The 27,475-nt window shown below is 48.3% G+C and overlaps 5 protein-coding genes across 6 annotated transcripts; 3 read left to right on the forward strand and 2 right to left on the reverse strand.

The window, feature by feature from the left end:
- The first annotated feature begins 530 nt into the window (after nt 1-530).
- On the forward strand, nt 531-10,628 carry slc26a5 (solute carrier family 26 member 5). Its single transcript, XM_068755363.1, has 18 exons — nt 531-553; nt 2,249-2,475; nt 2,799-2,938; nt 3,196-3,306; nt 4,477-4,655; nt 4,728-4,892; nt 5,132-5,367; nt 5,451-5,598; nt 5,735-5,848; nt 7,340-7,417; nt 7,528-7,623; nt 8,001-8,107; nt 8,455-8,524; nt 8,599-8,691; nt 8,937-9,038; nt 9,400-9,588; nt 9,670-9,724; nt 10,054-10,628. The coding sequence occupies exons 2-18, from the start codon at nt 2,318-2,320 to the stop codon at nt 10,191-10,193; spliced, it is 2,181 nt and encodes a 726-aa protein (XP_068611464.1). The 5' UTR covers nt 531-553; nt 2,249-2,317; the 3' UTR covers nt 10,194-10,628.
- psmc2 (proteasome 26S subunit, ATPase 2) lies at nt 10,593-14,859 on the reverse strand. 2 transcript variants are annotated; one of them, XM_068755364.1, is made up of 12 exons: nt 14,703-14,859; nt 14,419-14,456; nt 14,252-14,333; nt 13,380-13,479; nt 13,016-13,147; nt 12,839-12,911; nt 12,496-12,591; nt 12,246-12,410; nt 12,070-12,157; nt 11,559-11,761; nt 11,049-11,145; nt 10,593-10,858 (listed from the first exon to the last, which is right to left on the reverse strand). In XM_068755364.1, the coding sequence occupies exons 1-12, from the start codon at nt 14,770-14,772 to the stop codon at nt 10,701-10,703; spliced, it is 1,302 nt and encodes a 433-aa protein (XP_068611465.1). In that variant the 5' UTR covers nt 14,773-14,859; the 3' UTR covers nt 10,593-10,700. The 2 variants fall into 2 exon arrangements, 1 of the variants encoding a protein (XP_068611465.1); XR_011106081.1 differs by having other exon boundaries at nt 10,807-10,858; nt 11,049-11,445.
- Nucleotides 14,860-15,185: 326 nt separating this feature from the next.
- Nucleotides 15,186-20,633, forward strand: dnajc2 (DnaJ (Hsp40) homolog, subfamily C, member 2). Its single transcript, XM_068755018.1, has 16 exons — nt 15,186-15,325; nt 15,946-16,136; nt 17,164-17,239; nt 17,308-17,406; nt 17,494-17,716; nt 17,832-17,897; nt 17,980-18,071; nt 18,160-18,281; nt 18,477-18,626; nt 18,708-18,796; nt 18,907-18,976; nt 19,067-19,248; nt 19,717-19,817; nt 19,923-20,033; nt 20,229-20,389; nt 20,493-20,633. Exons 1-16 carry the CDS (start codon nt 15,271-15,273, stop codon nt 20,559-20,561), a joined length of 1,857 nt encoding a protein of 618 aa, XP_068611119.1. The 5' UTR covers nt 15,186-15,270; the 3' UTR covers nt 20,562-20,633.
- On the reverse strand, nt 20,583-24,930 carry pmpcb (peptidase, mitochondrial processing subunit beta). Its single transcript, XM_068755019.1, has 13 exons — nt 24,839-24,930; nt 24,421-24,558; nt 24,204-24,290; nt 23,968-24,097; nt 23,397-23,595; nt 23,193-23,272; nt 22,991-23,103; nt 22,450-22,593; nt 21,970-22,130; nt 21,775-21,860; nt 21,589-21,677; nt 21,183-21,258; nt 20,583-20,718 (listed from the first exon to the last, which is right to left on the reverse strand). The coding sequence occupies exons 1-13, from the start codon at nt 24,920-24,922 to the stop codon at nt 20,663-20,665; spliced, it is 1,443 nt and encodes a 480-aa protein (XP_068611120.1). The 5' UTR covers nt 24,923-24,930; the 3' UTR covers nt 20,583-20,662.
- Nucleotides 24,931-25,328: 398 nt separating this feature from the next.
- On the forward strand, nt 25,329-27,039 carry phax (phosphorylated adaptor for RNA export). The gene is made up of 2 exons (XM_068755355.1): nt 25,329-25,389; nt 25,602-27,039. The coding sequence occupies exon 2, from the start codon at nt 25,609-25,611 to the stop codon at nt 26,827-26,829; it is 1,221 nt and encodes a 406-aa protein (XP_068611456.1). The 5' UTR covers nt 25,329-25,389; nt 25,602-25,608; the 3' UTR covers nt 26,830-27,039.
- The last annotated feature ends 436 nt before the right edge of the window (nt 27,040-27,475 follow it).

Raw genomic sequence — 27,475 nt, forward strand, 5'->3', positions numbered from 1 at the left:
TGATGTTGCTCACATTTGTCCGAGGGTCTGCTCGGGGAGTTTGTGTCAGACACATGAGAAATTAGAGGGAACATTGCCTCCGAGACCGATGAGAGTTTCTGCATCGATCTTCCTGACCTTTTTAGAGAGCCATGCCGTGACGTCAGCAGCATAGTCCAGCCCTCTCTGCTGCGCTGGCCGTGATTGGCTCAGCTTTTGCCGTATTAACTGGAGTAGCAGCGCCAGCGATCGTCGGAAAAAATGCTCCATGAAATATTTCTATTCTTGTGAATTTACCAGAGCTTGGTCATGGGTCCGGGTCCGGATCTAGAACTATAGCGCAAAGACTGCGCATGCGTGAGAATCAAACCCGCTCCGTGCAGACACCGGAAAGAAGGAAGGAACGCCAGAATTGCGTAAATAATCGTTTCGACATGGACCAGCTCTGGGCTGTCACAAGTCTCCGCCGCCGTCCCTGGACGGCATTGGGCTGGGTTCGACTCTAACTGCGAAGGTCAGGCCGATTATTCATCTCCTCGGCCGGCAGCATCCAGGAGCCGGAGGGACCACGAAGGTGAGGGTCTGGGGTTAGCTTCAGGAAGGTGAGGGTCTGGGGTTAGCTTCATGAAGGTGAGGGTCTGGGGTTAGCTTCAGGAAGGTGGGGGTCTGGGGTTAGCTTCATGAAGGTGAGGGTCTGGGGTTAGCTTCAGGAGGGTGATGGTCTGGGGTTAGCTTCAGGAAGGTGAGGGTCTGGGGTTAGCTTCAGGAGGGTGAGGGTCTGGGGTTAGCTTCAGGAAGGTGGGGGTCTGGGGTTAGCTTCATGAAGGTGAGGGTCTGGGGTTAGCTTCATGAAGGTGAGGGTCTGGGGTTAGCTTCATGAAGGTGAGGGTCTGGGGTTAGCTTCAGGAAGGTGGGGGTCTGGGGTTAGCTTCAGGAAGGTGAGGGTCTGGGGTTAGCTTCATGAAGGTGAGGGTCTGGGGTTAGCTTCATGAAGGTGAGGGTCTGGGGTTAGCTTCATGAAGGTGAGGGTCTGGGGTTAGCTTCAGGAAGGTGAGGGTCTGGGGTTAGCTTCAGGAAGGTGAGGGTCTGGAGTTAGCTTCAGGAGGGTGAGGGTCTGGGGTTAGCTTCAGGAAGGTGAGGGTCTGGAGTTAGCTTCAGGAGGGTGAGGGTCTGGGGTTAGCTTCAGGAGGGTGAGGGTCTGGGGTTAGCTTCAGGAAGGTGAGGGTCTGGGGTTAGCTTCAGGAGGGTGAGGGTCTGGAGTTAGCTTCATGAAGTTTATGTTTATGTAAGTTATTTATTGTCATCTCGCATCAGTGGTGTAATTTATTTTAGATTAATTGTTAGTTTGCACTGGCGGTGTAATAACATTTTATTTTTGTCTTTCTAATGTTACGTTGCATCAATTGCGTAATTTAATATTGGATTTATTTTTATTTGTATTGTTATTTGTATTGTTTTTTGTGGATGATTTATGTACGAAGGACTTTCAACGGAAACAAGCCCGCAAGGGCTTTTTTGAAATGCTCCTCTGAGACAGGATGTTTGACGTTATTTGTACTGTAATACATGCTACTGTGTGACTGTACTTGTACTCTAACATTCTATCTAATAAATATATTCATCATCATCATCAAGGTGAGGGTCTGGGGTTAGCTTCGTGAAGGTGGGGGTCTGGGGTTAGCTTCAGGAGGGTGAGGGTCTGGGGTTAGCTTCAGGAAGGTGGGGGTCTGGGGTTAGCTTCAGGAGGGTGAGGGTCTGGGGTTAGCTTCAGGAAGGTGAGGGTCTGGGGTTAGCTTCAGGAAGGTGGGGGTCTGGGGTTAGCTTCAGGAAGGTGGGGGTCTGGGGTTAGCTTCAGGAAGGTGGGGGTCTGGGGTTACTACTTCATTCATAGGATTAATTAAATATTATATTCTGTATACTGCATCATTTATAGTTTTATGAATAGTTATATTCCAGCTTTGTCACCCATGACTCACACGGAAATATCAAATACTGTCACCTGCTTTCAAAGAAAAACAGAAAGTTAGCATCACCTGTCCGGATGCAATCTTACTTTTAACCGCTTAATACCAACAGAACATCATTCAGGGAATTAAAAACCTCAATTAATCAGTGGCATGCGGTTTCCTAGTGTGATCGATCGTGTTTTTATACCCCAAACATTCGTAAAGGGATCAGGATGAAATGCTACGCAAGTCAAGTAAATGTTTACCGGCGTTGAATCTTTGGTGCTTGTTTTCTGAATTTCTCTCTTTTACAACCTGACCAGACACTGACGGAAGGAGGAACAATACTGCAGAATCAAGTCGTAAATGCGACCGGCCCTCCTAACGCTGCGATGGCGCAAGAGGAAGCTGCAGATCAGCCGGATGCAGATTCGGCGCTGACGTACCGGCTGGAGCGTCCAGTCTACGACGAAGCTTTTATCCGCTCGCACCTTCTGCACCGCAAAGACAACGCGAGCACCCTCCGACAGAGGCTGGCACGCCACTTCCAGTAAGTTCAGCCTGGAGCGTTCCTCTCGGGATTTGTCAAGCCAAATGGTTGAATGGACTGAATCCTATAATCTGAATTATAGGATTCAGTCTTTAATGTCAGGCATTAAATCATACGCAATAGTAAAATGCCTAGAAATAGCCGAGCTGCCATAATTAGTTGATTCGTTTAATGGAATAAAATGTATTATATTTCTTTATAATAAATTGTATTTTCGGTGCAGGTTTTTCTTTTTTTTTTCTTTGATTATCTCCAGAAATAGATTCTTTATTATTATTTATTTACCTTTTATCACAAACAAATCCGTTCACCTCTTTTCACAGCTGTTCATCGGCGAGGGCCAAGGCAGCGCTTTTTAGCTTCCTGCCTATTCTGACTTGGCTCCCGTCCTACCCGGTCAGGCAGTACCTGTTTTCAGACGTGGTCTCGGGTCTCAGCACCGGCGTTGTGCAGCTGCCTCAAGGTGAGGGCTCTGCAGCATCGAACGCTTCTCTAATTACGAACGAGTTACGGGCCTACGTGTTCGCTAGGAAGCCGAAAACATTCCCCGTTCTGACCGATGAAGCCTGCGGGGTTGCGCTATTCAAGGTTCCGTGGCTTTAGTGTGTGAAAGGCCGGCTGCCGCTCCCGGGAGGCTGCTTCCAGCTTCCCACTGCGTCTGTTTTGACACGTCTGTGACTCTGAGCTTGTTTACATCCACCCCTGTCCTCTGCTCCACAGGCCTGGCCTACGCCATGCTGGCGGCTGTGCCTCCAGTTTACGGCCTCTACTCCTCATTCTACCCGGTGCTGCTCTACACCTTCCTCGGCACGTCCAGGCACATATCTGTAGGTGAGACAACGCAGGCGGTAAATACGCTGCTAAGTTTGGGGCTAATCTTGGGTTTAAATGGAAACGGCAACACCTGGAAGGAAGGCAGTTATCGAGGTTAGTTTTCTGAGCTGCTTTAATCTGCTGCATCAACTCGCCTTTAAATATTTCCAGTTGTTCCGGTTATAGCAGGTGATGCGATGTTGCCAGGAGTCCGATGACACTGCACACACACGCACAGCGATGCCTGCTTACAGCAAGAATGTGAAACTGAGACGGCGAGAGCGATAAGAGCGATTACAAACAGTTCATACACAACCAAAATCAAGCGTAGCCACGAATCTCGCGATGCGAGTCGATGCGTTTGGCCAAATCTGCCTCTGAGTTTAAAGATAATCCAAAAATGAAGAAACCGGACTTGTTCCAATTTTGTCAGATCGTGTTTTAGTCGAGCTTCTTCCGCACCGTTTATTATTTGTTGATGCTCTTTGCATTCTAAATTAGCAGTTGCTATAAGAATCAGTACGTGACATCTCTGATGTTTCAAGTTCTTCCAAAGTAAATCTGTCCACCAATCCACCACTGGGGGGGGGGGGGGGGGGTCTCAGTGAACCCTCTGACCCGGTTAGTGGGTCAGATCATTAAAGCTGCAGTGCGGGACTCCGCTGGAAGCGCTAACAACAGAAATCCTGTCGATAATATTCTGACCCCTCGGGCGCCACTTTCTTAGTATTTGCTGTAACTTGCTAATGTTTGCTGATCTGTGGAAAAAGTCACACACTGCGAGTTTAAGTTCACTCAGACGTGTGACAACCGCCTTTCTCAGCTCGGCAGCCGGGTCGGGACAGTTCTGCCACCCCAGCAGGTGAAGAACTGGGCTGCGGAGCAAACGGCCTTTTCACTCGCACGCCGTCGGCTCGTCGACTATACAACCGCTAACAGCTTGCCTGGTTTGGGGTTGCTCTTCTGCTTATTTCCCGCAGGGAATGTCAATATTGATAAGACACTTGTGTGTCTGGGGAAACTGGTTTACAATAAAAATGTTGCCTTCATGGTGAGTTTGGGTCCTTATCAACCCCGAAACAGCTCGTAGTTTGACGTCAAGCGGGGGGGAACGTGCACAAGTCGCGCGTGCGTCCCCGTGTCTGCGCTCTACGCCATTTTCCCTGACCGAAGCCCGTTGATCTGCAGGTGTTTTCGCAGTGATAAGCATCATGATTGGGGGTGTTGCAGTGAGAGAGGCCCCAGACTCCCTGTTCTTGGTAGCTGCCAATGGATCCAACGCGTCTGTCGCGGTCGACGTGGAGGCCCGCGATGTCAAGCGGGTGCAGGTGGCCGTCGTGCTAACGACGCTCGTGGGACTCATTCAGGTCAGCGGCGCAAAAGCACAACACAGCTCGTGCGTGTTCTTATCTCGTGCCTTATCTCCGTGCTCCTTTCAGCTGCTCTTAGGTCTTCTCCGGTTTGGCTTCGTGGCCATCTACCTCACGGAGCCTCTGGTGCGAGGCTTCACCACGGCAGCGGCCGTGCACGTCGCCGTCTCTCAGCTGAAGTACCTGCTCGGGGTGAAAACGCAGCGCTTCAGCGGACCCCTTGCTGTTATTTATGTGAGTGAAGTACGTGTTGCTGTGTCTTTAAAAGAACGTGAGAAAGCGGTTTGTGTTTCTGAAGCTTTTCTCTCTGAATCTTCATATAAATTCACGCATTTGAATCCAAGCTGATGTCGCAAAATAAGGAAACGAAATCCTCGATCCTCAAAGTGCACCTCTGAGCAATTTCGATCTTAGAATTACAAATAAAAACAACCTCTCTTATCGTGATTGGGTTTGTTATCCTCTCTTCCCAGAGCACCAAGGCTGTCCTCGGTGACATCACCAACACCAACGTTGCCACTCTCACCGTGGGCCTTGTGTGCCTCGTCTTCTTGTACGGGATCAAGGACCTCAACGAGCGCTTCAAGAAAAGACTGCCCATTCCCATTCCTGGGGAGATTATCGTGGTCATCGTGTCGACCGGAGTCTCCTACGGCATGTCCTTAGCCGGCACCTATGAGGTGGATGTGGTCGGGACGATACCAAGAGGGTGGGTTGTTCCGTTCTCGTTTCCTTAATGTCCTGCAGATGTTGAATCTTAAAGATTGTTACTGTGATATCCTCTGTCCTCAGGCTCCGCCCTCCCACCGTCCCGCTCTTCTCCTTGTTACCCAGTTTGGTCGCAGATGCCTTCGCCATAGCAATTGTCGGATTTTCAATGGCTATCTCACTTGCTAAGATCTTTGCCCTTAAATATGGCTACAATGTGGATGGCAACCAGGTGAGTCTGAAAATGTGACGAGCCGCAGATGAGACGTCAAGCATGTTCGCCTTTAATACAGTTCTTTGTTCTGTGTGGCCTGTGGCCGTCTACTTGTTCAACTTAAAACAGCTGAGAACAAATATTTGTGTTTCAGGAGCTTATCGCCATTGGCCTGTGCAACTTCATCAGCTCTTTCTTCCAAACCTTTACTATCAGCTGCTCCATGTCGAGGAGCCTGGTGCAGGAGAGCACGGGTGGAAAAACTCAGGTGAGCCCTCTCGCTTCCGCTGCAGGACTGATTACGCCGTCTCCAGTTGAACTGAAGCTTTAAAACCAGACTTTAGGAATGTAGGTAGACCCACTCTACTACTGCTGGGCTTTTGTCCCATGAGGCGTCGCCACAGCAACCTAACCTTCTCCACTTCACCCTGTCCTTTGCATCATCCTCCCCAACACCAACCACTCTCATGTCCTCCCTCACTACGTCCATGTATCTTCTCCTGGGTCGTCCTCTAGTCCTGTTCCCTGGCAGTTCCATCCTCAGCATCCTTCTACCGATATAGTCCCCGTCTGTCCTCTGGACATGTCCAAACTAGGGATGTCACGATTTCAAATTTTTGAGTCGCGATTATTGTGAGAAGAAATAATGCAATTATACGATTATCGACATTATGAGAGGAAACCACTGAGATTTTTATGTATTTGTCTTTAAAAATGCTTTATTAATACTTGAACTTGTAAACATTCACTTTTAAACTTTTAGAAGCTTCAAGAAGCTTCAAGGCACTTTACAGGATTAGGAGGGAAAGACAGAACCCGACTTTACCCACAAGATTAGCAGACATAATTGATAATTGTATTATAGATTAAAAGGAGCAATTATAATGTAAAAGCTCAAGTTGAGTAAATATTGTATAAAAATATTACATGAATGACAAAATAAACATAATTATTGTTATTAAATTATTATAGTATTATTATATTCGACTAATATTACTCTGGGGCTATATCTTATTAAACTTTAGTGCCTGCTCAATATTTTTTCTGTTTTGATACCTGAAGGGCGATGGGAGACTTGAAGGCCTCATATTATGGCCATCGTCTTTGCTAGTGAGTCTACGGGCTGTTCCCCATATTCCATATACGCATTACGCACAGACACGCATGCCCATGCCATCCTACCTTATGCAAGTTGTGCTGCAACTCGCACTGAGAGATTTCCGCGGTAAACCGTGGGTTGTAAAATTCTTGCGAATATCCTACCGTGACTTTTTATAATCGCGGTAATCATAAAACCGATTAATCTTGACATCCCTAGTCCAAACCATCAAAGTCTGGTCTCTCTGACCTTCTCTCCAAAACGTCTAACCTTCACTGTCCCTCTTATTGCCTCATTTCTAATCCTGTCCAACCTGGTCACTCCCAAGGAGAACCTCAGCATCTTCATCTCCCCCACTTCTATCTTATGAGCGGCACGGTGGCGCAGTGGGTTGCGCTGTTGCCTGACAGTAATAAGGTTCCGGTTTCGATTCCTATCTATGTGGAGTGCGCATGTTCTCCCCATATCTGCGGGGTGGGTTCTCTCTGAGAAGAGCACAAGAGTAACAGATAAAAACAGCAGGAAAAACTCCCAAACTGGCGAATCCCAACAGATAATTCAGTTCCACACTGAGAAACGTACAACTCGAGCAGGGAGGCTGTTTGAACTTCTGTCCACGGCAGATTTAGATAACATTGAATTCACTGGATTGGTGCTCAGATTGCAGGAATGCTGTCGTCTCTCGTGGTGCTGCTGGTCGTGGTGGCCATCGGTTTTGCCTTCCAGTCGCTCCCTCAGGTGGGTGGAGATGACGAGGCGGCGTTTCCTACTGTCTGCAAGTTTTCCCATCACAATACCAGAGAAGTCCAGAATCTTTTCTAAGTCATGTAAGTTCTGCTCTTTCCTAGACTGCGCTGGCTGCCATAATCATGGTGAACCTGCTGGGGATGTTCAAACAGTTCCGAGACGTTCCTGCTCTGTGGAGGACCAGTAAGATCGAACTGGTCAGTCTGTGCGATTTATAATTTCAAGGACAGAGATGTCGGAGGTTATCGTGCAGTGGCACACTGAAAACCTGGAGGTGCTAACTGAGCTGAACCGGCTCCTGCTCTGCACTTATTATATAAATAGGACAAAATAAGATGTGATGACGTGTTATATTAAAGACTTCATAGGTCAGCATCACTAATAATTTCCAAGACCATCATTTTAGCCACAAACAAATAGAATATTGTGACGCCAGAGAAATTTCAGAGGCCGCTCTGAGGCCGTAATCTAATCTAATCGAGTCACTGCTGAGTCAAAATCTTGGTTCACTTTACAGAGTGAAAGTTCTGACCATTTTCTTTCACCATCAAACGGTTTCCTCCGTCTGTTCCAGGCCATCTGGCTGGTCGCCTTCGTAGCGTCTGTGCTGCTGGGTCTGGATTACGGGCTGCTGGTGGCCGTCGCTTTCGCCATTTTAACGGTCATCTACAGGACGCAGAGGTACTGCTGACGGGGAGTGTGTTTATTATAGTAACATAACGCTACAGAAGTCGTTTCACAGCTCGGAAATTCTCCATTTGCCCATTTTCTTCAAATTTTATGAATGAAAAATAACCACATAGAAAATCCAAATTCGTACATTTTGAATGTTCAATCGGAGCTCTTGGAAGCTTTTATCAAACAATGGTATGGGAGGATCGTCATGACCTGATTAGCATTTATCGCCTTTATTTTGTGGATGTAATTCAAGGTGTTTTCTGTCTGTTTCATAATATTGCAGTAGAGACAACCAAATAAACTGGGGAGCATTAATACGCATCTTAACTCATCGCCTTCTTGTTGTCCAGCCCTAGAAGTGCCATCCTGGGCCATGTTCCTGGTACCGGGCTCTACTGTGACGTGGCGGAGTATGAAGAGGTAAGTCCGAACACGAGACAAAGGCGTCGCCGAGTCCGTCGGCCTGAACGGCTCAACCGCTGCTTCTGTTCTAGGCGCACGAATACGACGGGATTAAGATTTTCCACTCCAGCGCGCCGATCTACTTTGCTAACAGCGACATGTATGTGAACGCCCTCAAGGAGAAGGTAAAGCCAGCCTGTGTCTGTTTTAAGTTAATAATAATGCATTGGTTTTCTAGACGCTTTACATTGAAACATTCAAACCTGTTAAATCCACTTAGCCTGGCATAAATCCAATCTTAGAATCGTAAGCCTTTTAACTTAAAAGGCAGATGGAACCAAAAACCCACAATTTAGCATAGAATTAACGATTTTATATTTATAATTGGAACACAATTCATGAATTGTATTTGCACACCGTTTTCCCTCAGACTGGAGTCGATCCGGAAAACGTACAAACGGCCCGGAAAGCCCAGAAGAAGCTCGGGAAGAACAATATCAAGCAGAGCGCCACACTGAAGCTTTGCGCCCAAGTGAGTCCGTCTGGTTTGCCTGCGTGAACAGTCGCCCTGGTTAATAGTGGGAATTAACTTAAAGGGGACATACTATGAAAAACTCACTTTCCCATGTTTCTACACTATTATGGTGATTTTAGGTCCTTATCAACCCCAAAACAGCAAAATAAACCATCCTGTCAGTTTGCTGTTTGCTATTTGGACCAAAGGCAGATGCAGATATTTCATAGAAGTGCCTGAGAACTGAGTTAACTTGTGGAGAAAGGGTAGAATACGTCACCTTTAATGCTCTCGCTAGGCTGCTGCATAGCTAATGATCCCTCTCGGTGTCTGTATTGATGTGTATTCGATCACGAATCGTGTGTGTGACGGTTTCCAGCATGAGGAGCAGGGAGCGACCCACGTGGCGGCGGAGCAGAGGAACGGCCAGCCGGAGGAGGGCCACGCCTCTTCAGACATGGACGACGAGGACGTCGTTCTCGAACCCGTCTGTCCCGTTCACGCCATCGTCCTGGACTGGACGTCGGTCTGCTTCATCGACTCCGTCGGAGCCAAAGCCATCAAACAGGTTCTTTCTCCGGACGGGGATTCATTCCTGTAACGGCGGCGCCGTCCTGACGCCAACCTCCGTGACTTTGTGCCTCCGCAGGTCATTAAGGAATACTCTGCTGTGGGTGTGCGGGTGGCCGTCGCCGGGTGCAGCAGTAAGTTATCCTGCAGCTCAGAAACGGCGTCAGGATTACACAAACAAATACTTCATGTACTTCACTGAGCCTTCGTGGGAGGATGGGCCAGATTAGATCCCGCTCAAAGGAGTCGAGCGGCTTTCTTTAATCCTGGAAGGTGTTCTCTTAAAATATCATTTCTGGATGTTGATGAAATCACACATTTCAGGGTTTGGTATCCGAGTGTGTGCAACAGATTTCAGCCCCATTATGGATTATTACAGCTCACTTTGGACCCAGTAGATCTGGATTATTATCGCTGGTTAGTTTGAGGGTTAATCTCTGCTCCCTCTGCTTCCGTCTACCAGGAGTTCTGCTGTCTGAGCTGGACGCGCTACAGTTCTTCACTGGGGTCGTGACCCCAGAGATGGTGTTTCCCACCATTCATGATGCCCTTCTCAGCTGTCAACACTTGAACTCCCTTCGGCCCGACAGGACGACCCAGTAAGAGGGGGAGGGGGGGGACAACAGACGTAACCGAGGACAAGTCACGTGGGCGAGGGCCCACGTCTTCCTGTCAGCATTTATCCACTGATGCTGGAGAACAGCGAGACGGAGCATTAGAGCTTCTCCCAAACGTTTCCTCAGATGCGTCTCCTCTAAAGTAAATTATGGACCAATAGGAGTCCAGCTAGTGGTAGAACCCGGGATAAGAGTGTTTACAGGCTGCCGGTCATCACTGATGGGGTATTTCTATGTTATTGTGTATTTAAACCAACAAAAGCACTGCCATTGATCAATATACTGTATTGTATTCTGATTGTGTTTTTTTTCTTCTGCATATTGAAGTTTCGGTTGTTACTGTAGCCAAAACAGGCCTTTAAGAAATGTTGCACCAGTCAGAGTCTCAAATCTGGAATAAACTTTATTTTGAAGGAACAAAGACACCAGGATGATACTGAATCCTCTGCTAACTGACAGTACAATGCCAGCTCACACACACACACACACACACTCAGTTATAGGTCATGTATCTGGGGGTGGCGCTGAACTTGGCGTACGACTTGATGACCTTGTTGACGGCCTCCAGGAAGTCTTTCTCGGTGGCGATCTTCCTGCGAGCCCTGATGGCGAACATTCCCGCTTCGGTGCACACGCTGCGGATCTCGGCGCCTGACGGGAAGAATACGGAAGCACGGCTTTCAAGATGAACGGAAGATACCGCGTGGAATTCACGAAGGAGCGGCTTCCAGTTTCAGACATTTAGGGCTTTGAGTTGGGTCAGAGATTGACAAAGCTTTCTTACAGCGCACCCTGGTGGCCGCCAACTATAGGATGTGATGTGAATGAGCGCGAGGCTTACCGGTGCTGTTGGGACAGAGGCGAGCCAGCAGCTCAAAGCGAATATCTCTCTCCACACTCATGGAGCGAGCGTGAATCTTGAAGATGTGTGTCCGACCCTTAAACACAAAAAACACAAATGAGGCTCTAGATTCATTAAGGAAGTTACGATCAGCTAAACAAACACATTACTACGACTGGACTTTCTTCATGTCCCCTGAGGGGTCGCCACAGCAACCCAACCTTCTCCACTTCACCCTGTCCTTTGCATCGTCCTCCCCAACACCAGCCACTCTCATGTCTCCCTCACTACGTCCATGTTTCTTCTCCTGGGCCGACCTCTAGTCCTGTTCCCTGATGGTTCCATCCTCAGCATCCTTCTACTGATATAGTCCCCGTCTCTCCTCTACCTGCTCTTACTGCAGATCACAATGTCATCTTCAAACATCACATTCCAGGGAGCTTCCCGTCTCACATTCTGGCTCCATTTCTGTCGCACGCTTCTTTCAGACTTCATGCGCCGCCGACTCACCTCCAGGTCAGGCAGGCTGAACTCGATCTTCCTGTCCAGACGTCCGGGTCTCATCAGCGCCGGGTCCAGGGTGTCGGGCCTGTTGGTGGCCATCAGAACCTTTATGTTGCCTCGAGGGTCAAAGCCGTCCAGCTGGTTGATGAGCTCCAGCATGGTCCTCTGGACCTCGTTGTCCCCGCCAGCGCCGTCATCGAAACGAGCACCTAGCAGGTTATAAAAGACACGGTTTCACCTTTACGCAAGGACGGAGTGAAAAGCGCTTCCTCCTTTGAAGTGATGATGTCACGACGTATTTACTAAAATGCCTTTGAACTAAAAACGTAGTAGTCTGGCACCGGCGGCGAATCAGAGCATCATCCACTCAAACGTAAATTTGTCAGCTCCGTTTATATTACAGAAAAGGCGCTCTCCTATTAAATGAACAAACTCAACAAAACACAAACTGATTTTCTTTGACATTTTGCTTTCAAATGTTGAAACAAACAAACGTATGAGAAAATCTGAAACTTACCTCCAATGGCATCAATTTCATCAAAGAAAATCAGACAGGCCTTTTTAGTCCGGGCCATCTCAAACAGCTCTCGCACCATCCTGGCGCCCTGCGAGAGACGGTTCCGTTCATCCCGGCTCGAGACCACAGCAGCCCCCCACCCCCACCCCCACCTTTGTGTGCTTTCACTCTCTCACCTCTCCCACATACTTCTGCACCAGCTCAGAGCCGATGACCCGGATGAAGCAGGCGTCCGTCCTGTTGGCGACGGCTCGGGCACACAAGGTCTTCCCCGTGCCAGGCGGCCCGAACAGCAGCACCCCTTTAGGGGGCTCGATCCCCAGATTGACGAACCTCTCGGGCTGTTGAGTGGACAACAAAACGATATTAACCCAACCGTAGCACCTTATGAACGGCAGCTTGTGGGTGAATGCTGCGATCGCTCACATGCAGCAGGGGCGTCTCGACCACTTCCCTCAGCTTCTCGATCTGCTCCTTGCACCCGCCGACGTCGCTGTAGGTCACGTCCGGCTTCTCCTCCACCTGCGTGAGAAACGAGTGTCAGCCGCAGCGCAGCCACCGGCGCTTACAAACCTTCAGACATTTGCAGTAAACTTCAGTTTCCACCCATTTACTGATATTTGAAATATTTGATTTTTGGTTTTGCAAACAAATATTGAATTTGTTTTGTAAAAAAAAAAAAACGATAATCAGCTCAGCGAATCAATTTTCTTTCACGTTTTTAGAAGAAGAAGTTAGAAGAAGATTGCTCGACTGCGTGGATTCAAACCTGCATCATGGTGACGGTTGGGTCAATCTTAGGAGGCAGGGGAATGTGGATTTGATACTTGTTTCTGTCAACACTGGGGGGGGGGGGCAGAAGATGCGCTCAGTTTAACAGACAGCTTCACGAATCTGATTCTTTTTTTTAAATGACACCCGAGACCTTTAATTCGCTCTGCCTCACCCGACTCGCATGCCCTCCTCGATATCAGTCGGGGCCACTTGGTCGCTGAGGTCCACCACGAACTTGGCGAACTGTTTCACGTTGATGATGTATTTGGGGTCCTCGGAGTCGGCGTTGATGATCTTTGTGCATCTGAGGAATACAAACACGCGAAACCGGATAAACATGAAATCAAAGAAGGGGGCCTGATAAACGGTTTAGGAAACATCACTGTGACATAGTTTAAAACGGTGTGAGTGCTGAGGAAGCTGGGACACCAACACGACAAACAGTGTCCATTTGTAATATAATCATCTGTATCTTTTGCAATAATACATGTCGTTCCTTCACTGAGCTCGTCACACGAGAGCAGAAACGTCTTTACCTTGCTACTTGCAGCGGCTGTTCGCTCTGCAGGGTTTGTTTGTCCGCCGCCAAATCCCAGAGCGCCGGTGGCGCCAGGCCGGTGTCCGACTCCTTAATGCCTGTCAAAACCGACAAAAACACAAGCAGGCATCAGATGAGAAACACACACACACACACACACACACACACATACAAACACACACTATTGATCAGCTGCTGGCAACAACCAGATCAGTTTAGACAGATCAGTTTCAATAGACCAACTCAACAAATGTTCGGACGAGTCTCTAAACGATTCTACCCTTAACGTCCAGCCGCTCCAGTTCTCTGTAGAGACGAGAGTCGCCAACCGTCCCTTGAAAAACGGAATTGTCCCGTATTTAGAACAGAGGACGCACCTTGTCCCGTATTTAGAACAGACGAAGGACGCACCTTGTCCCGTATTTAGAACAGACGAAGGACGCACCTTGTCCCGTATTTAGAACAGACGAAGGACGCACCTTGTCCCGTATTTAGAACAGACGAAGGACGCACCTTGCCCCGTATTTCTTTGGGGATAAAAAAATAAACTATATTTCTATGGCATCAATGAAAAACAGGGCAATTTATATGAGCATTTATAACAATCCCAATGCCCCCCCGCGTAAAAAGCCAAAAATACATTCACGCAAGTTGAGTAATTACAGTCCACACACACACATCAATCAAATTACATTTTACTGCCCTGAATTTGGCCTGATTTCCATTTACTGCCTTTCAGCCACAGAAACTGCTGATCGATTGGTTGTTGCAAACAGGTGATCAATAACATAACCTGCCAATAAACCCATTGTATACAAAACGGGGTGAATTGTGTTGCCCCTGATCGTATTCGTGATTTCCATCACCCACCTGTCAGCTCGTTGATCTTCTTCAGCAGCTGCTGGATGTCATCTTCCACCTGCTTGATTTGCCTGGAGTAGGTGCTCTGACCCTGAACGCATCACGACAAATCAAAAATGATTAATCCGATTTCACCGCCTTCTAAATGGACGTCTCGGCGAGCGCGGGGAACTTACATATGTTTTCAGCAGGGCGATGTCGCCTTCATCCAAAGCTGTGAGGATGACAACGGAAAGGAGTCTTCATTTTTAAGAACTAAGCCGTTTGTGTCAAAGTTAAATATTTTATAAAGTGCCAGCCTTTCCTTAAAAATCAAACGTCATCTCGTGAAATTAATCAACACCAGCGATAGGAACGATTTATTTTTCAAGCCTGGTAAACGTTAGCTTAAGTGGCTAATGTCGACGTGCATTCTTTTTTATCTTTATTCAGATTATAATTAAATATCTAAACAGATTACCTCTGATGGGGCCATCGTCCTTAACCTCTTCCTTTGTCTTCCTCTGGTCATCTCCCAGATAATCCGGCATGTTTAATATGGGAAAACAATGTTTTTCATTAAAACGCCGAGCTCCTTCGACCACCGTGCACCATTACACAGCAGCTTTGCGTTTCCGCTGCTGCGCGCGCATAACCGGAAAACGTTGTCGGAATTTTAATAAGGACGCACAACAGATTATAAAAAAAATATGTATTTATTTTTTATCGCAAAAATAGATTCATAAATTCTAATATTTACATAAATATTTTTCAAAGTATCTTACTTTCAAATTTGAATTTAACAATTACTATCCAAGGAGTGGCGAGTGGTGAAATGCCTTTGTTATAACTGCGGAACGGAAGAATTGCAACCAAAGACACACACGGACCGATTAGCGGCGTTACGGTGTGCGGCTCGTTTTCGGACTCGGCTTCTGTAAAGAGGAGGCCCATGTGGTGTGTTAATAGCCTAGCCAGACACGGCAGCGCTTTAGAAAGCTGTTTCCTGATCGTTTCCGCGGCTGGATGTTCGTGTAGCCGGTTCTAAGATGTTGCTGGAGGCGCTGGATGGCGATGAAACGGTTGTCTTCGCGGCTACTGCTGGTGAGTACTGGAAGAGGCCAGAGGAAGACAGGTTAGCCAGAGCAGCAGCTGAAACATGAAGGAAAATGGCAGAGTTTGGATTGAATTATTATCAGCCCTCTCGAGAGCATACTTATATTACAAGGTGCTCCCCAGTGATTTATTAGAGTTCAGTTCAGACATTTATTACTTTTACATAATGCTTCGGCATCTAGTGTATTTACAAATAGTCTAACCCATAAGACTTTTGTATGGCTAGGAATGTAGATTTTTTTTTTTTTTTTAAGAAAATGTTTAGGTTCGGTAGATTTTTTTCAAAGCACTGTCTAGTTACGTGGTGCCAAATCAAATAAGTAAAATATTACTTGTACTGTTTGAGGGGGAAAGAATCAGTGGAGTGTCTGGAGCAGCATGTCAGAGAAGCATTTTGTTTGATGCTGACAAATACATTTGTTTAAATGATTCTGATGATGATTTCTGTCACAATTTGTAAAAACTAAATCAACGAATTCGTATTTGCGTTTTGGTTTTTTTAAATGCTTGTTTTAAACAGTTTAATATTTAGACTGGTTTAAAAACACCTCAAATCCAGTCTGGCTCCGTATTGTGGTCTCGTTGAGAACGGCTCTCTCCTTCTGCAGCCTCTGTGCGGGTTCAGGTGGAGCCGGTGGGACGATGGTTTGAAGCCTACGTGAAGAGGAGGAGCAGGACCACATCTGCCTCTTTCCAGGAGCTGGAGGATGAAGAAGAGTCCGAGGAGGAGTCTGAGGATGAGGAGCTCCAGCTGGAGGAGTACCCAATGCTGCGAACACTTGACCCCAAAGACTGGAAGGTACCTGTCAAGACCAGACAGATTTTGTCTCATGCAGAGAAGATGGCTCATCCGTTCTTGAGGTGACGAATGAAACAGGAGATGCTGCAAAAATTACGTTTGTAATTTAGGATGAGTCGAAGAAATGACATCTTTGTGATGAGTTTTTCTACTGCAGCTTTTCTGCTGCTAAATCTCTCGTGTCTGACCAATGACAAGAGGATTTATCAATTGATGTTCAAATATTGGCAATTATCCTGAGTCATGAGTTTAAAGTCAACGTCTTGGAAAAAAATGTTTTGTCTGACTAAAACATTAAAACTTTTAATGATCACCAGTTTACAGACCTTAAACGCAACAACATTTCACATTTGAGAAGCTAAGATGAGAAAAATGTTAGATACGCTTATTTTATTTTTTTTGCTAATTATTATAATTATTATGGGGTGGCAGTCGCTCAGCGGGTTGGGAACTGGAGGGTCACCGGTTCAAGTCCCGGGCCAAGATAAAAAAAATATCAAATTGTTTGGGAAGGTGGCCCGAGAGGGGCCAGTCTACCTCCAGAGCACTGCCGAGGTGCCCTTGAGCATTCATTCTTTAATTCATTGCTTTCTGTACAAAACATGGCAACAATTTATTGCTGTTCTTGAGGCATTTTTGGACCAAAAAGAATCAGCTCAGGAATGGTAGTTTTCTGAGGGGCTCTAAATCTGGCCAGTTTGGTCACTGCAATGAATAAATGAGTCCGGCTACAATAAGACCACTAATATAATAATAGTAATATGAAAGAAAAAAACATTTGTCACGTGAAAATTAAGAGATTTTGAAGGCATGAAACTTAAGATGGAGGCCATTTCCTGCTTTTTGCTTTAGTCATCTCTTTTCGTAGCACTCTAGCATCATGGTGAGGCTATTTATATCTTTTATAAGCAGCTTCTGCTTCTTTAATTGTGGATTTGACCACATGGGCGGTGATGAAATGCTGCGGGATCCTCGTTTACCGACTGCATTTTAATGAAGGTGAAAATCTCTTACTTTGCGCTTTCAGAATCAGGATCACTACGCCGTCCTTGGCTTGGCCCACCTGAGATACAAAGCCACGCAGAAGCAGATCAAAGTTGCCCGTGAGTATAGTTCTATCCTCGGTGGAGGATTCCTGCCTTCGCTCACGCCCCGTTCTGCTTCTCCACAGACAAAGCCATCGTGCTGAAGCACCATCCCGATAAGAGGAAAGCCGCAGGAGAGCAAATAGTCGAGGGAGACAACGACTACTTCACCTGTATAACTAAAGGTGTGCAGCGCTGCTCATTGTCGGCACCGTTACTTCTGGACACACAGTCACTGTCCCATTTGCCCTTGCCCCCCCCCCCCCCCCCAGCTATAGAAATCCTGTCCGACCCTGTGAAGAGGAGAGCCTTCGACAGTGTAGATCCGATGTTCGACAACGCCGTTCCTTCAAAGAGCGAAGGCAAAGAGAACTTCTTTGAGGTGTTTGCGCCCGTTTTCGAGAGAAATGCTAGATGGTCCTCCAAAAAGCACGTGGCCAAGCTCGGCTCGGCGGAATCGTCTTTCGAAGACGTGGACAACTTTTACTGCTTTTGGTGAGTAAGAGCTGCCTGGGTTTAGGATATGCCGCTATTTAACAGACAGATTGCGTTTACGTGTTTAAAACAAAGCAGGAGGAGCTTTGACACGAAGGCTGTTTCTGGATTAAAGGTACGACTTTGACTCCTGGAGGGAATTCTCCTACTTGGATGAAGAGGAGAAGGAGAAGGCGGAATGGTAAGCTCGCGGGCGTTGGCGCCGGCGCACGGAACCGGAACGCTCTTCAGGTGACGGGAGGTGTTTGAACTCTCCCTTTCAGTCGAGATGAGCGGAGGTGGATCGAAAAGCAGAATCGAGCTTCGCGGGCTCAGAGGAAGAAGGAAGAGATGAACAGAATGCGAACACTCGTTGGTACAGTCAGGCTCGGCTCGCTGCGGAATCCGTGCAACGGTTGTGTCATTTCAGGGCGCCGGTGACGTGTGTCGTTGCGTCCCTCCAGATACGGCCTACAGCTGTGACCCTAGAATAAAGAAATTCAAAGAGGAGGAAAAAGCCAGGAAGGAGTCAGAAAAGAAGGCTAAAGCCGACGCCAAGAAGAGAGAGCAGGAGGAGAGAGAGCGAGTAAGTCCTCTAACACGGGATTGTCCTTCTCACAATCTCACCCGTGGGCCCTGAAGACGGGGAATCTCCGAATGGTTCACATTTGTTAATCACGTCTGACCTGAGCGGATTTTCCTATCCTCCCCGATTTTAAGCTTCACTTTTGGACACGTGGATTCATTTTTGGTAGCAGTGAGTTTTCTCTGCCTTCAACAGGCCCGGCAGGCGGAGCTCGAGGCGGCTCGCTTGGCGAAGGAGAAGGAGGAGGAGCAGGCCAAGCAGGCAGCCCAGCAGGCCAAGAAGGAGAAGGACATCCAGAAGAAGGCCATAAAGAAGGAGAGGCAGAAGCTCCGGACGACCTGCAAGGTTCGTGCCGAAGCTCTCGGATCGAGTCAGAACCAAAGAACTGGAGGTTCCACTTTATGTCGTCTCCGCGTCCCTCCGCAGAACTGGAACTATTTTGCCGACAGTGAAGCGGACGGCGTGAAAATGATGGAGGAAGTGGAGAAGCTCTGTGATCGGCTGGAGCTGACGAGGTACAGTCGGCGCCGCCGGGACTGGATTTCGGTTCGGGACTCATTCAGCGACGCAGGAGCGTCCGAGCCTTCGATTGGCTGAGACGTGTGACGCCGTTTTCTGCTTCCAGTCTGCAGTCGCTCAATGAAATCCTGGCCTCCGGCTCCAAAGACGACAGCAAGGCGGCCGTGGAGAAGCAGGTAAAAAAAAAAAAAGGTCGCCTGCCGCCTTCAGCTGAAGGACTCTTCCACCTCCGATGCGTGCAAGCGTATTTGTGTTGCCCCCTTCAGGTGCAGGAGGTGAACGCCCAGCTGCAGCGGGAGAGGGAGGCCGAGGTCCAGGCGAGGCAGGCGGCCCGCAGCGCCGACCAGGCCAGCGGAGGGGGCGGCGGCGGCGGGAAGGGCTGGAACGAAGAGGACCTGCAGCTGCTGATTAAAGCCGTCAACCTGTTCCCCGCCGGAACCAACGCCAGGTAAGAGACCAGCCGGCGGCAACGCCGAGAGCCCGACAGAGCCCCCGCAGGCACGGAGGAAGCGAGTCCATGTAAATGAATTCGGAACGATTATTAACACGACTGACGGAGAACTTCTGATACATTCAGTTTCCTGTTTATTTAAATCTGGTTTTCCACCCCAGGCTTGTTTTTATTGAATGCCCCCCCACCTTACCCGTCTCCTCCTTTAACTATCCGGCTGAATTCTGCTGCAGTTCGGCCCATTTTCCTGCTGTGATTCAGTTTCTTCCCGTCCAACCGCCTCTCTGGGATTCTGACAGCAACACTTTCAGCGATTTGGGCCAAAGTTCAAATTCTGATCAACTCATCAAATTTGTCTCTTATTATCGCTGCACCACCCACTTTAGAAGATAAAAAGCACGTAAATGTGCTAATGGGACTGCGGCTCGACTGTGCACGTGAAAGTGGCTGCTGCTCTTTCCCCAGGTGGGAGGTCATCGCCAACTACATGAACCTTCACTCCACCACCGGCACGAAGAGGACTGCCAAAGACGTCATCAACAAAGCCAAGAACCTGCAGCGGTTAGGTGAGCTCAGAAGCCCCCCGGCCCCTCGACCTGCTGCAGGGTCCAGTCGTCCACCGTTTCTTTTTTTCATTTGCTTCCATTCTGAACCTTTTATGACGTTGACAGATCCGGTGCAGAAAGACGAGATCAACAGAAAGGCCTTTGAGAAGTTCAAGAAGGAGCACGGCGTGGTGGCGACGACGATTGACAACGCGGTGCCCTCGGAGAGATTTGATGGTGAGTGTTTGGTGGTTCCGTCGGACTCTATAACATGTCTCAGAAGCTAACGTTACGGCCCGATGATCCTCCAGGGGGCCGCTGTGCAGAATGAGAGCATTAAAATGATTGTTCAGAGAAGGACATTCTAGCCCGAGCAAGACGGAGACAAACGGCATGACGCGTCTCATTGGACGGGCTGTGTTGGGTCCACAGGCGCCGGCGGTGAAGGGAACGCTGCCCCCTGGACCACAGAGGAGCAGAAGCTCCTGGAGCAAGCCCTGAAGACCTACCCGGTCAGCACGGCCGAGCGGTGGGAGAAGATCGCCGGCGTCGTCCCGGGAAGGAGCAAGAAGGACTGTGTGAAGAGGTACAAGGTAAGACGGCGGGCCCTGGGCCCACATCAGGGCGGGGGGGGGGGGCGGAGCACCATCGTATTTCAGAATATCCTAACCGCTTTCCTCCCGGTTCGTCTGACAGGAGCTGGTGGAAATGGTGAAAGCCAAGAAGGCTGCGCAGGAGCAGGTGACGGGCAAGAGTAAAAAATGACGACGCAGAGACTAGTAGCTGTTATTTTATCATTATTGTGTTGCTCTTTATTTTATAATAAAACCGAGGGGAAACAAACTGTGTGAATGCTGTCCGGCTGCTCATCCAGAAGATCCGCTGTGGATCCGGTTGTAATCCGGCAGCTGCTCAATCGGACCTGAGAACAGAAACCGCATTGGATCAAATGTGTATTCATACCGTGATTCACTGAATCTGGAGAACGCTGCTTTAAAGAAAAACAGCTCATTACGACGGAGTTCTGGATTCACCCGAATCTGGAAGACTTTTCCCAACACATTCCCAAATCCTTTTAAATTTCCATCTGAACCGGCGGTTTAGTGATCCTGTGAACTTCGGCGATATCTCAGCTTTTTGATTTGGAGAAACAAATTTAGTCTTACACGCAGTCCAGTCCAGAACAGTCCACAGAAACATGTCGACTCAGCCGAACACGTCAAACCGAAGCGATTTGAAATTGACATTCCCATCCTCTCGGAAATATTATTTTTGGTTCTGCTGAGCCTCCCAATGCTAGCAGCAGATCTGAGTCGAGGATGTACCAGCTGTAAAGTGTCCTGGCTATAATGCTAGTCGGTACATTTGGAACAACCTGCCGCTCACCGATGGCTGCGATGGCGGGCGCCTTGTTCAAGATGTACTTGGTGCACACGTCCTTGATGGTCGTTGCGTCAATAGCCTGTTGGGAGAAAATCAAAATGCTTTTTAGACCTTTATTCCCAGAAGCCTTAAAGATCCGATATATTCTATGAACTGGATCAAAAAGCTGCCGCGTGTTCTCCTCCATTAATGAAAGGTCCCGGTCAAACAAGACGTCGGCAACCGACGATCCAACAAGGGAAAACGCGTCGGAGAAGGAAAACGGAAATGCTGATTTATTTAACAAGAAGCTTCTGTTTTTAAATTTGTGTAGAAAAACGCACCTATGAGGTAAACAATATCGATAGAAAAGTATTTCGAGGAAGTGCAAGTCCTAAAAATAAGACTAGTCGTCACCGTCTCCACTCACATCGATCCTGGCCTCCAGCTCATGCAGAGGGATCCTGCGATTATAGCACAGCATCTGTCTGCCGATGTCTTCGCAGATGGGGGTGGATCCTGAAGACGGAGGACAAACAAGGAGACATCAGGAAAAAAAAACTCTGCCTCTCTTGCCCCGCCAGTCCCCCTCCCCCCCAGCGTGACTCGCGCTTACCGTCCAGGTGCAGAAGCATGTTGGTCTTCAGCAGATTTTTGGCCCTCGCCACCTCGCTCTCCGTCACGCTTGTGCAAAGAGACGTCCTGAAGGGGAGCAAAGAGACGCGTCGTCCCGTCTCGATCACGGAAGTCGCTCAGATTTGATTTTCAGATTTAGACCCAGCGAGGAGATCGTGGGCGCACAAACACCCACCATTCCGTCTGCGTGAAGCGCATCATGTCGCCGATGGTGCCGGGTTCACACACCATGTAGAGCCCCCACAGGCCCGTGTCTGTGTAGCAGGTGTTGAAGGACTGGAAGCTGTGGCACAGGTTCCGCTGACAGGCCGTCTGAGCCAGTTTACTGGACAGATTCTGAAGAGGAAGCGGACCCTCATGATGGAGCACTATCTTTCCATCCGTTATTGCTGCACCAGCTGAATTTACCATCTAGTTTTTAATGTTTCTCACATTTAATAGATATTGACAGTATTTTTGATCAACCGTCTATATTTCCGTCACAATCTCAGCAGTTCTGCTGTGATCCCGGCATACAACCGTTCAACAAACCTTTTGAACATAAAGACCTCTTCGATGTGCTCCGCTGCCGTAAATACGAAAGTCCCGGATTTTTAAATGTATGAAGAAACGCTGCAGGTACCAAACGGTCGTCGCACGACTTTACGCTACTCACCACGCCTCCACCAAACGAGCGGTCCCAGTTCCCAATAAGTGTGTTTGCCACCATGAGCGGGATGGTGTCTGGGTGAGACCACCCGACTGCCTCCACTGCGACGGCGATGTGAGCCAGAGGCATCTTGTCATCGCGGACGCGCATCTGGAGCAACGGAAGGAAGCCATCAGCGAGTAAACGTCGCGTTAGTGACGCCATTCTTATTGTCGTCTCTTAAATGTACTTGTTTCATGGTGAATAAAAATGAAAGAAAAATAAAATTAAACTTTATTAATAAAGCCCTTTCATGCTAATACCATCAGCTTTAGGGGTTAGGAATCAAACCTTGAACTTCTATATTAATGGTTCCAAAAAAGACATTTTCTAAACAAGATGGCAGATATCAAAGCCTCGCTCCACATATTCAGCTGTTTGTTGCCTGTTCTGACCCAAATCTAACCGGCTTTGCGTTTGCGTAGGTCATCCTGAAGGATTCTGTACAGTTCTGGCTCATCCTGAAACACGCCAGTTAGCCACGTGCGGGACGATCCGGTAATCTTACCTCGCTCCCTGTGAAGTTGCACGCAGGAAGTGATGGGGTTTCACCTTTATATCGGCCAAAAAGTTTCCCGAAATGATACTTGGCCAAATCGATGAGGTCATCGTGTGAAACTCCTGAACAAAGACACACGGCAGAACGTTCTGAAACCCAGAGACGCCACACGATTTCACCGTGGCCGGTGGAAGAGCGGAACGGCCCTGACCTCCGGCAGCAGCCAGCACGATTCTGGGGCCTTTGTAGTGAGTAGTAATATACTCCACTAAGTCTCCTCTGTTGATCGTCCTGCAAACAAATAAACAGAAAGGCTCATAACAAGGGACGCAGCCCCGTTAACCAAAGCGTTATAATACATTTGGTGCCAGATTAGCAACATATCCAGCATTTAAAACCCATCCTTTGGTCCTACTTGATGTTCTCCGTGGGGCCCAGGATGGTCCGCCCGAGAGCTGTGGACTGGTACGCAGTGGCATGCAGGTAATCAAAGACCACTTCCTGCAGATTGGTCTCTACTTCCTGCATCTCCCTGAGGATCACCCCTCGCTCCCTCTCGATCTCTGCCTCACCCAGCGTGCTGTTCTGGATGATGTCAGCCAGGATCTCCACGGCTGGGTGACGGAAAACGGTACAGCAAAAATCAAAGCGTGAAATAACTCTGATATTACATACGCAGAATGTCGCCGACAAAAGCAAATTATTGTCACGGAAAGCGTTTCCAACTTCATGTAATCTACGGTTTTGTGTTGTTTTTGTCCACGTTGATTGGTCTGGATTAAAAGATAATTATTATTTTAACGTTATATTAAGTTTTCAATGTATTTTTAAAAATGTGATCACAAGATAAGTAACGTTAATTCAAATGTATGATATTAGGAGATCAGGTAAAGCAATGGCTTAGTGGTTTTACATGTCTGAATTCGGCGTACTCAGCTGGATACATCCTAAAAGATGATCAACATGCAATCATTCTTAGGCTGTACCTCTGGGGAGATCTTTGGAGAACGCTTTGGCGTAATAAACCGTTTGCTCTCGGGATGTGTAGGCGTTCAGATGAGCCCCCATGTTCTCTATCTCCAACTCCAGATCCAGTTGGGAGCGCTTCCGGGTGCCCTGTCACACACACACACACACACACACACACACACAGGTAATGTCCAAACTGTGTCTATTGTCCAGCTAACAGATGCAAACCTTCGGTGTGTTGGAGGCATCTCACCTTAAATGCCATATGTTCCAAGAAATGGGCTGTGCCATTATTTCTTTCATTTTCATAACGACTGCCAGCATCTATCCAGAGGCCCACCTTAGAAGAAGTCAGAGACATCTACATATTAACATCCACGCAGGGTGAAGATGAAGATCTTTTAGTTTCCATGCACAAAAAAAGGAATAAAATAACAAACATTATATGGAACAGCGTGACAATAACTTACTGTGCAGGTGGAGAGGCCAGAGTCTTCTGAAGCGACGCGGAGCCCGTTTTCTAAAGTAGTCACCTTCGTTTCGGGAACATTGAGAGCCACCTGCTGAGCAGACCGAGTCGCCAACAGTCTCCGGGATCCAGCTGCGAGCTGCGAGCGGACAGGCAGAAATGTTCTAGTCGCGGTGACGCTGCACATTGAGAGCAGCAGCATCTACGATGGTTTCATTACAGATGCTTAAAAAAAAAATATGCCTTTTAGAAGTCAACTCAAACGAGCAACGTGTGTCGCAGATATTACATTATTAATTATCAGCAAAGTTATCATCACAGGCCCGCACCAAAGAGGTTATCCACCGCTAAACAGCACAGAACTCATTATTGAAGATCTGCATGCGAAAGGTCACGTGATAATAAAGATATTTTCTTACCCTTAGTAAAGAATTAGTTTTCAGTAAATGGTTTTGTAGGAAATATCGGCCGGCAAACGTGAGTCTGTGTAAGGACGCCGCCATGTTGTTTATGTCTCACAGCGGAAGTGACGTTTCCGAAGACGGACTCATTACAAAACAGTTCCTCTTAAAAGAAAAACATATTAAAATAATAAAACACACAAAATATTTTAATATAACAATATAAAAATAATCATACAGAACTTATGTTAAAAAAACGTGACAAATTATGCGAGTGAAAAATAAAATGTTGCCAATGAATATATAAACCCTCGACTTTTGGCTTTTATCTTTACTCTAATTACAAAACACAGGCGGTGAAATATTGCGACTTTTTTATAGTATTACCTTATCGACACTAACTAAGTAACTAGCGTTAGTAGATGGTTAAGTATTTTCTTCCTGTCGTTACATTTATTTTGAAAAGGCTTTTGGCAACGGGACGGCGGAAGTGTCTTTATCCTCGCGCCAATAGTCTTCGTCGTTGCGGGGTTTCGAGTTTATTGACAGACTTCAGAGTACTCTGAAAGGTACGCAAAACCGAAATACTAGTAAACGTAGGTCAGCGTCGCATATTTAAAGGCCCTGTTACGCTAACGCAGCTCGTTGCTACGCGAATAATGACGTATGCGGCATAGTTAGCTACGAATGGCGCGTTAGCTTTCATTGCTAACGACTGTCCAACTTTAGCCGATGCGCTATTAGCAGCAGCTTCAGCCATTGTCTTTGCGGTGGCTTCCAGATTGGAAATGGCGGATGACGGAGACTTGATGGACGGTGATCTGGAGGACGGAGAGCTCTCCGGATCCTGCTCGGACACTGAGATGGGAACCGGCGCAGCGGCTCCGACTCGACCTCGGGGCCCCCCCGCGTTTATCGGCCACTCTTTCCGGAGCAGAGCCCCAGCCCAGACCACCGCCTACCGGGGCGGTGCCAGAGCGGCGGCGGCGGCGGCGACGGCGTCCAGCGGCAGCGACTCCTCGGACGAAGAGGTGGCTGTTTGGGGGAAACGACAGAAAGTGTCCCACGCCCCCCTTCGGCCGGCCGGACCGACGCCCACGTCCGCGCCAGGTGCGCAGGGAGGCCGCAAGGTGAACAACATCTGGGGCGCCGTGGTGCAGGAGCAGTCCCAGGACGCCATAGCTGCAGAACTGGACATATTTGGCATGGACGGCGAAGTCAGCATGTCCAGTAGGAGCGTGGAGACGTACAACTATGTCCTCGCACGCAAGATGATGGCGAGGGACCGGGAGAAGCACAAGCAGGCGGATAAAGCCGGAGAGGTGAGCATGCTGGACGCCGAGCTGGAGGAGTACACGGAGGGCAAGGACCCGGAGACGGAGGGGGGCGGCGCGAAGAGGAAGAGGCCCGTTAAAGAGAGGCTGGGCCCCATGGCGGCGATGGACGTCAAGGGCCGGTACGAGATCTCCGAGGACGACCCGGAGGACAAGGTGGCAGATGAGATCGCGTACCGGCTGCAAGAGCCGAAAAAAGACCTGATCGAGCGCGTCCTCAAAGTAATCGGGAATAAAAAAGCCATCGAGTTGCTCCGGGAGACCGCCGCGTTGGAGGAAGGCGGCGGCGTGCACACCGTGGACGGCAGCAGGCGGCGGACGCCCGGCGGCGTCTACCTCAACCTGCTGAAGAACACGCCCGGCGTCACCAGGGCGCAGGTCAGGAAGATATTTCTCGACGAACAGCATAAAGATCAAAAGAGCAAGAAGGCCGCCCAGAAGAGGAAGCGCCACCTGGTGGCAAAGAACATGAAGCAGGCCATCGGCACGCTGAACCTGCAGGAGCACGACGACGTCTCCAGGGAGACGTTCGCTAGCGACACCAACGAGGCGCTGGAGTCCTTGGAAGAGGCTGCGGAAGGGGGACGGGACGGCGCGGGGGGCCCCGACGACCCCGCGGGGGGGCCCGACGACGCCGCCGTGGTCTACAACTGTGCAGACCTGGAGGTCTTCTGACGGTTTAACCGGGACGGAACATTTTGTACCGGAATGAAACCGAATCTCTTCAAAACACTGCATAAACATTCTCCAGGGGTTGAAGATGAACCGTTGCTGATCTCTGTTCTTCTTCTTTTTTAAGAGTGATTTTCATTTTGAGACCATGAAGTCTTGATTCATTGGATTTATTTGTGTGGAACGTCAATAAAGGTGACTTGGGTAAAATCATTTATTTGCTTTTGCTGTTTTTCACACGACAGGAAAAACACCGTAATGGATGAATAAAATATGGTAACATTTATCCAGGTTCATTTCTAGAGCAGCAGATTCAGAATATTTGAAACGGGTCAGACTGGTATGCGCCAGATCTACTGATATGTGTGTCCTGGTCACCCACGAAAGTAGTTTGTCCACTAGATGGCACAATTCCGTCACTAAATGCGTTCACATAAATTGAAGAGCTCTCTGGCTGTGCAACAAATTGCCCCTCACGGGGATAATAAAGTTTTTTCTGATTCTGAAATACAGAAAGTAAAGCATAATTGTATTATAAAGTACCGTAACCTGCACCAGAGGAAGCATTCAGTACAGCATGAATAAACGTGCTGTAATACACTGACAGGCATTAACCAATGTAAGAAAGGTTAACCATACGTTCTCATTA

This window comes from Brachionichthys hirsutus, chromosome 22, assembly GCF_040956055.1.
Source record: "Brachionichthys hirsutus isolate HB-005 chromosome 22, CSIRO-AGI_Bhir_v1, whole genome shotgun sequence".
NCBI lineage: Eukaryota > Metazoa > Chordata > Actinopteri > Lophiiformes > Brachionichthyidae > Brachionichthys > Brachionichthys hirsutus.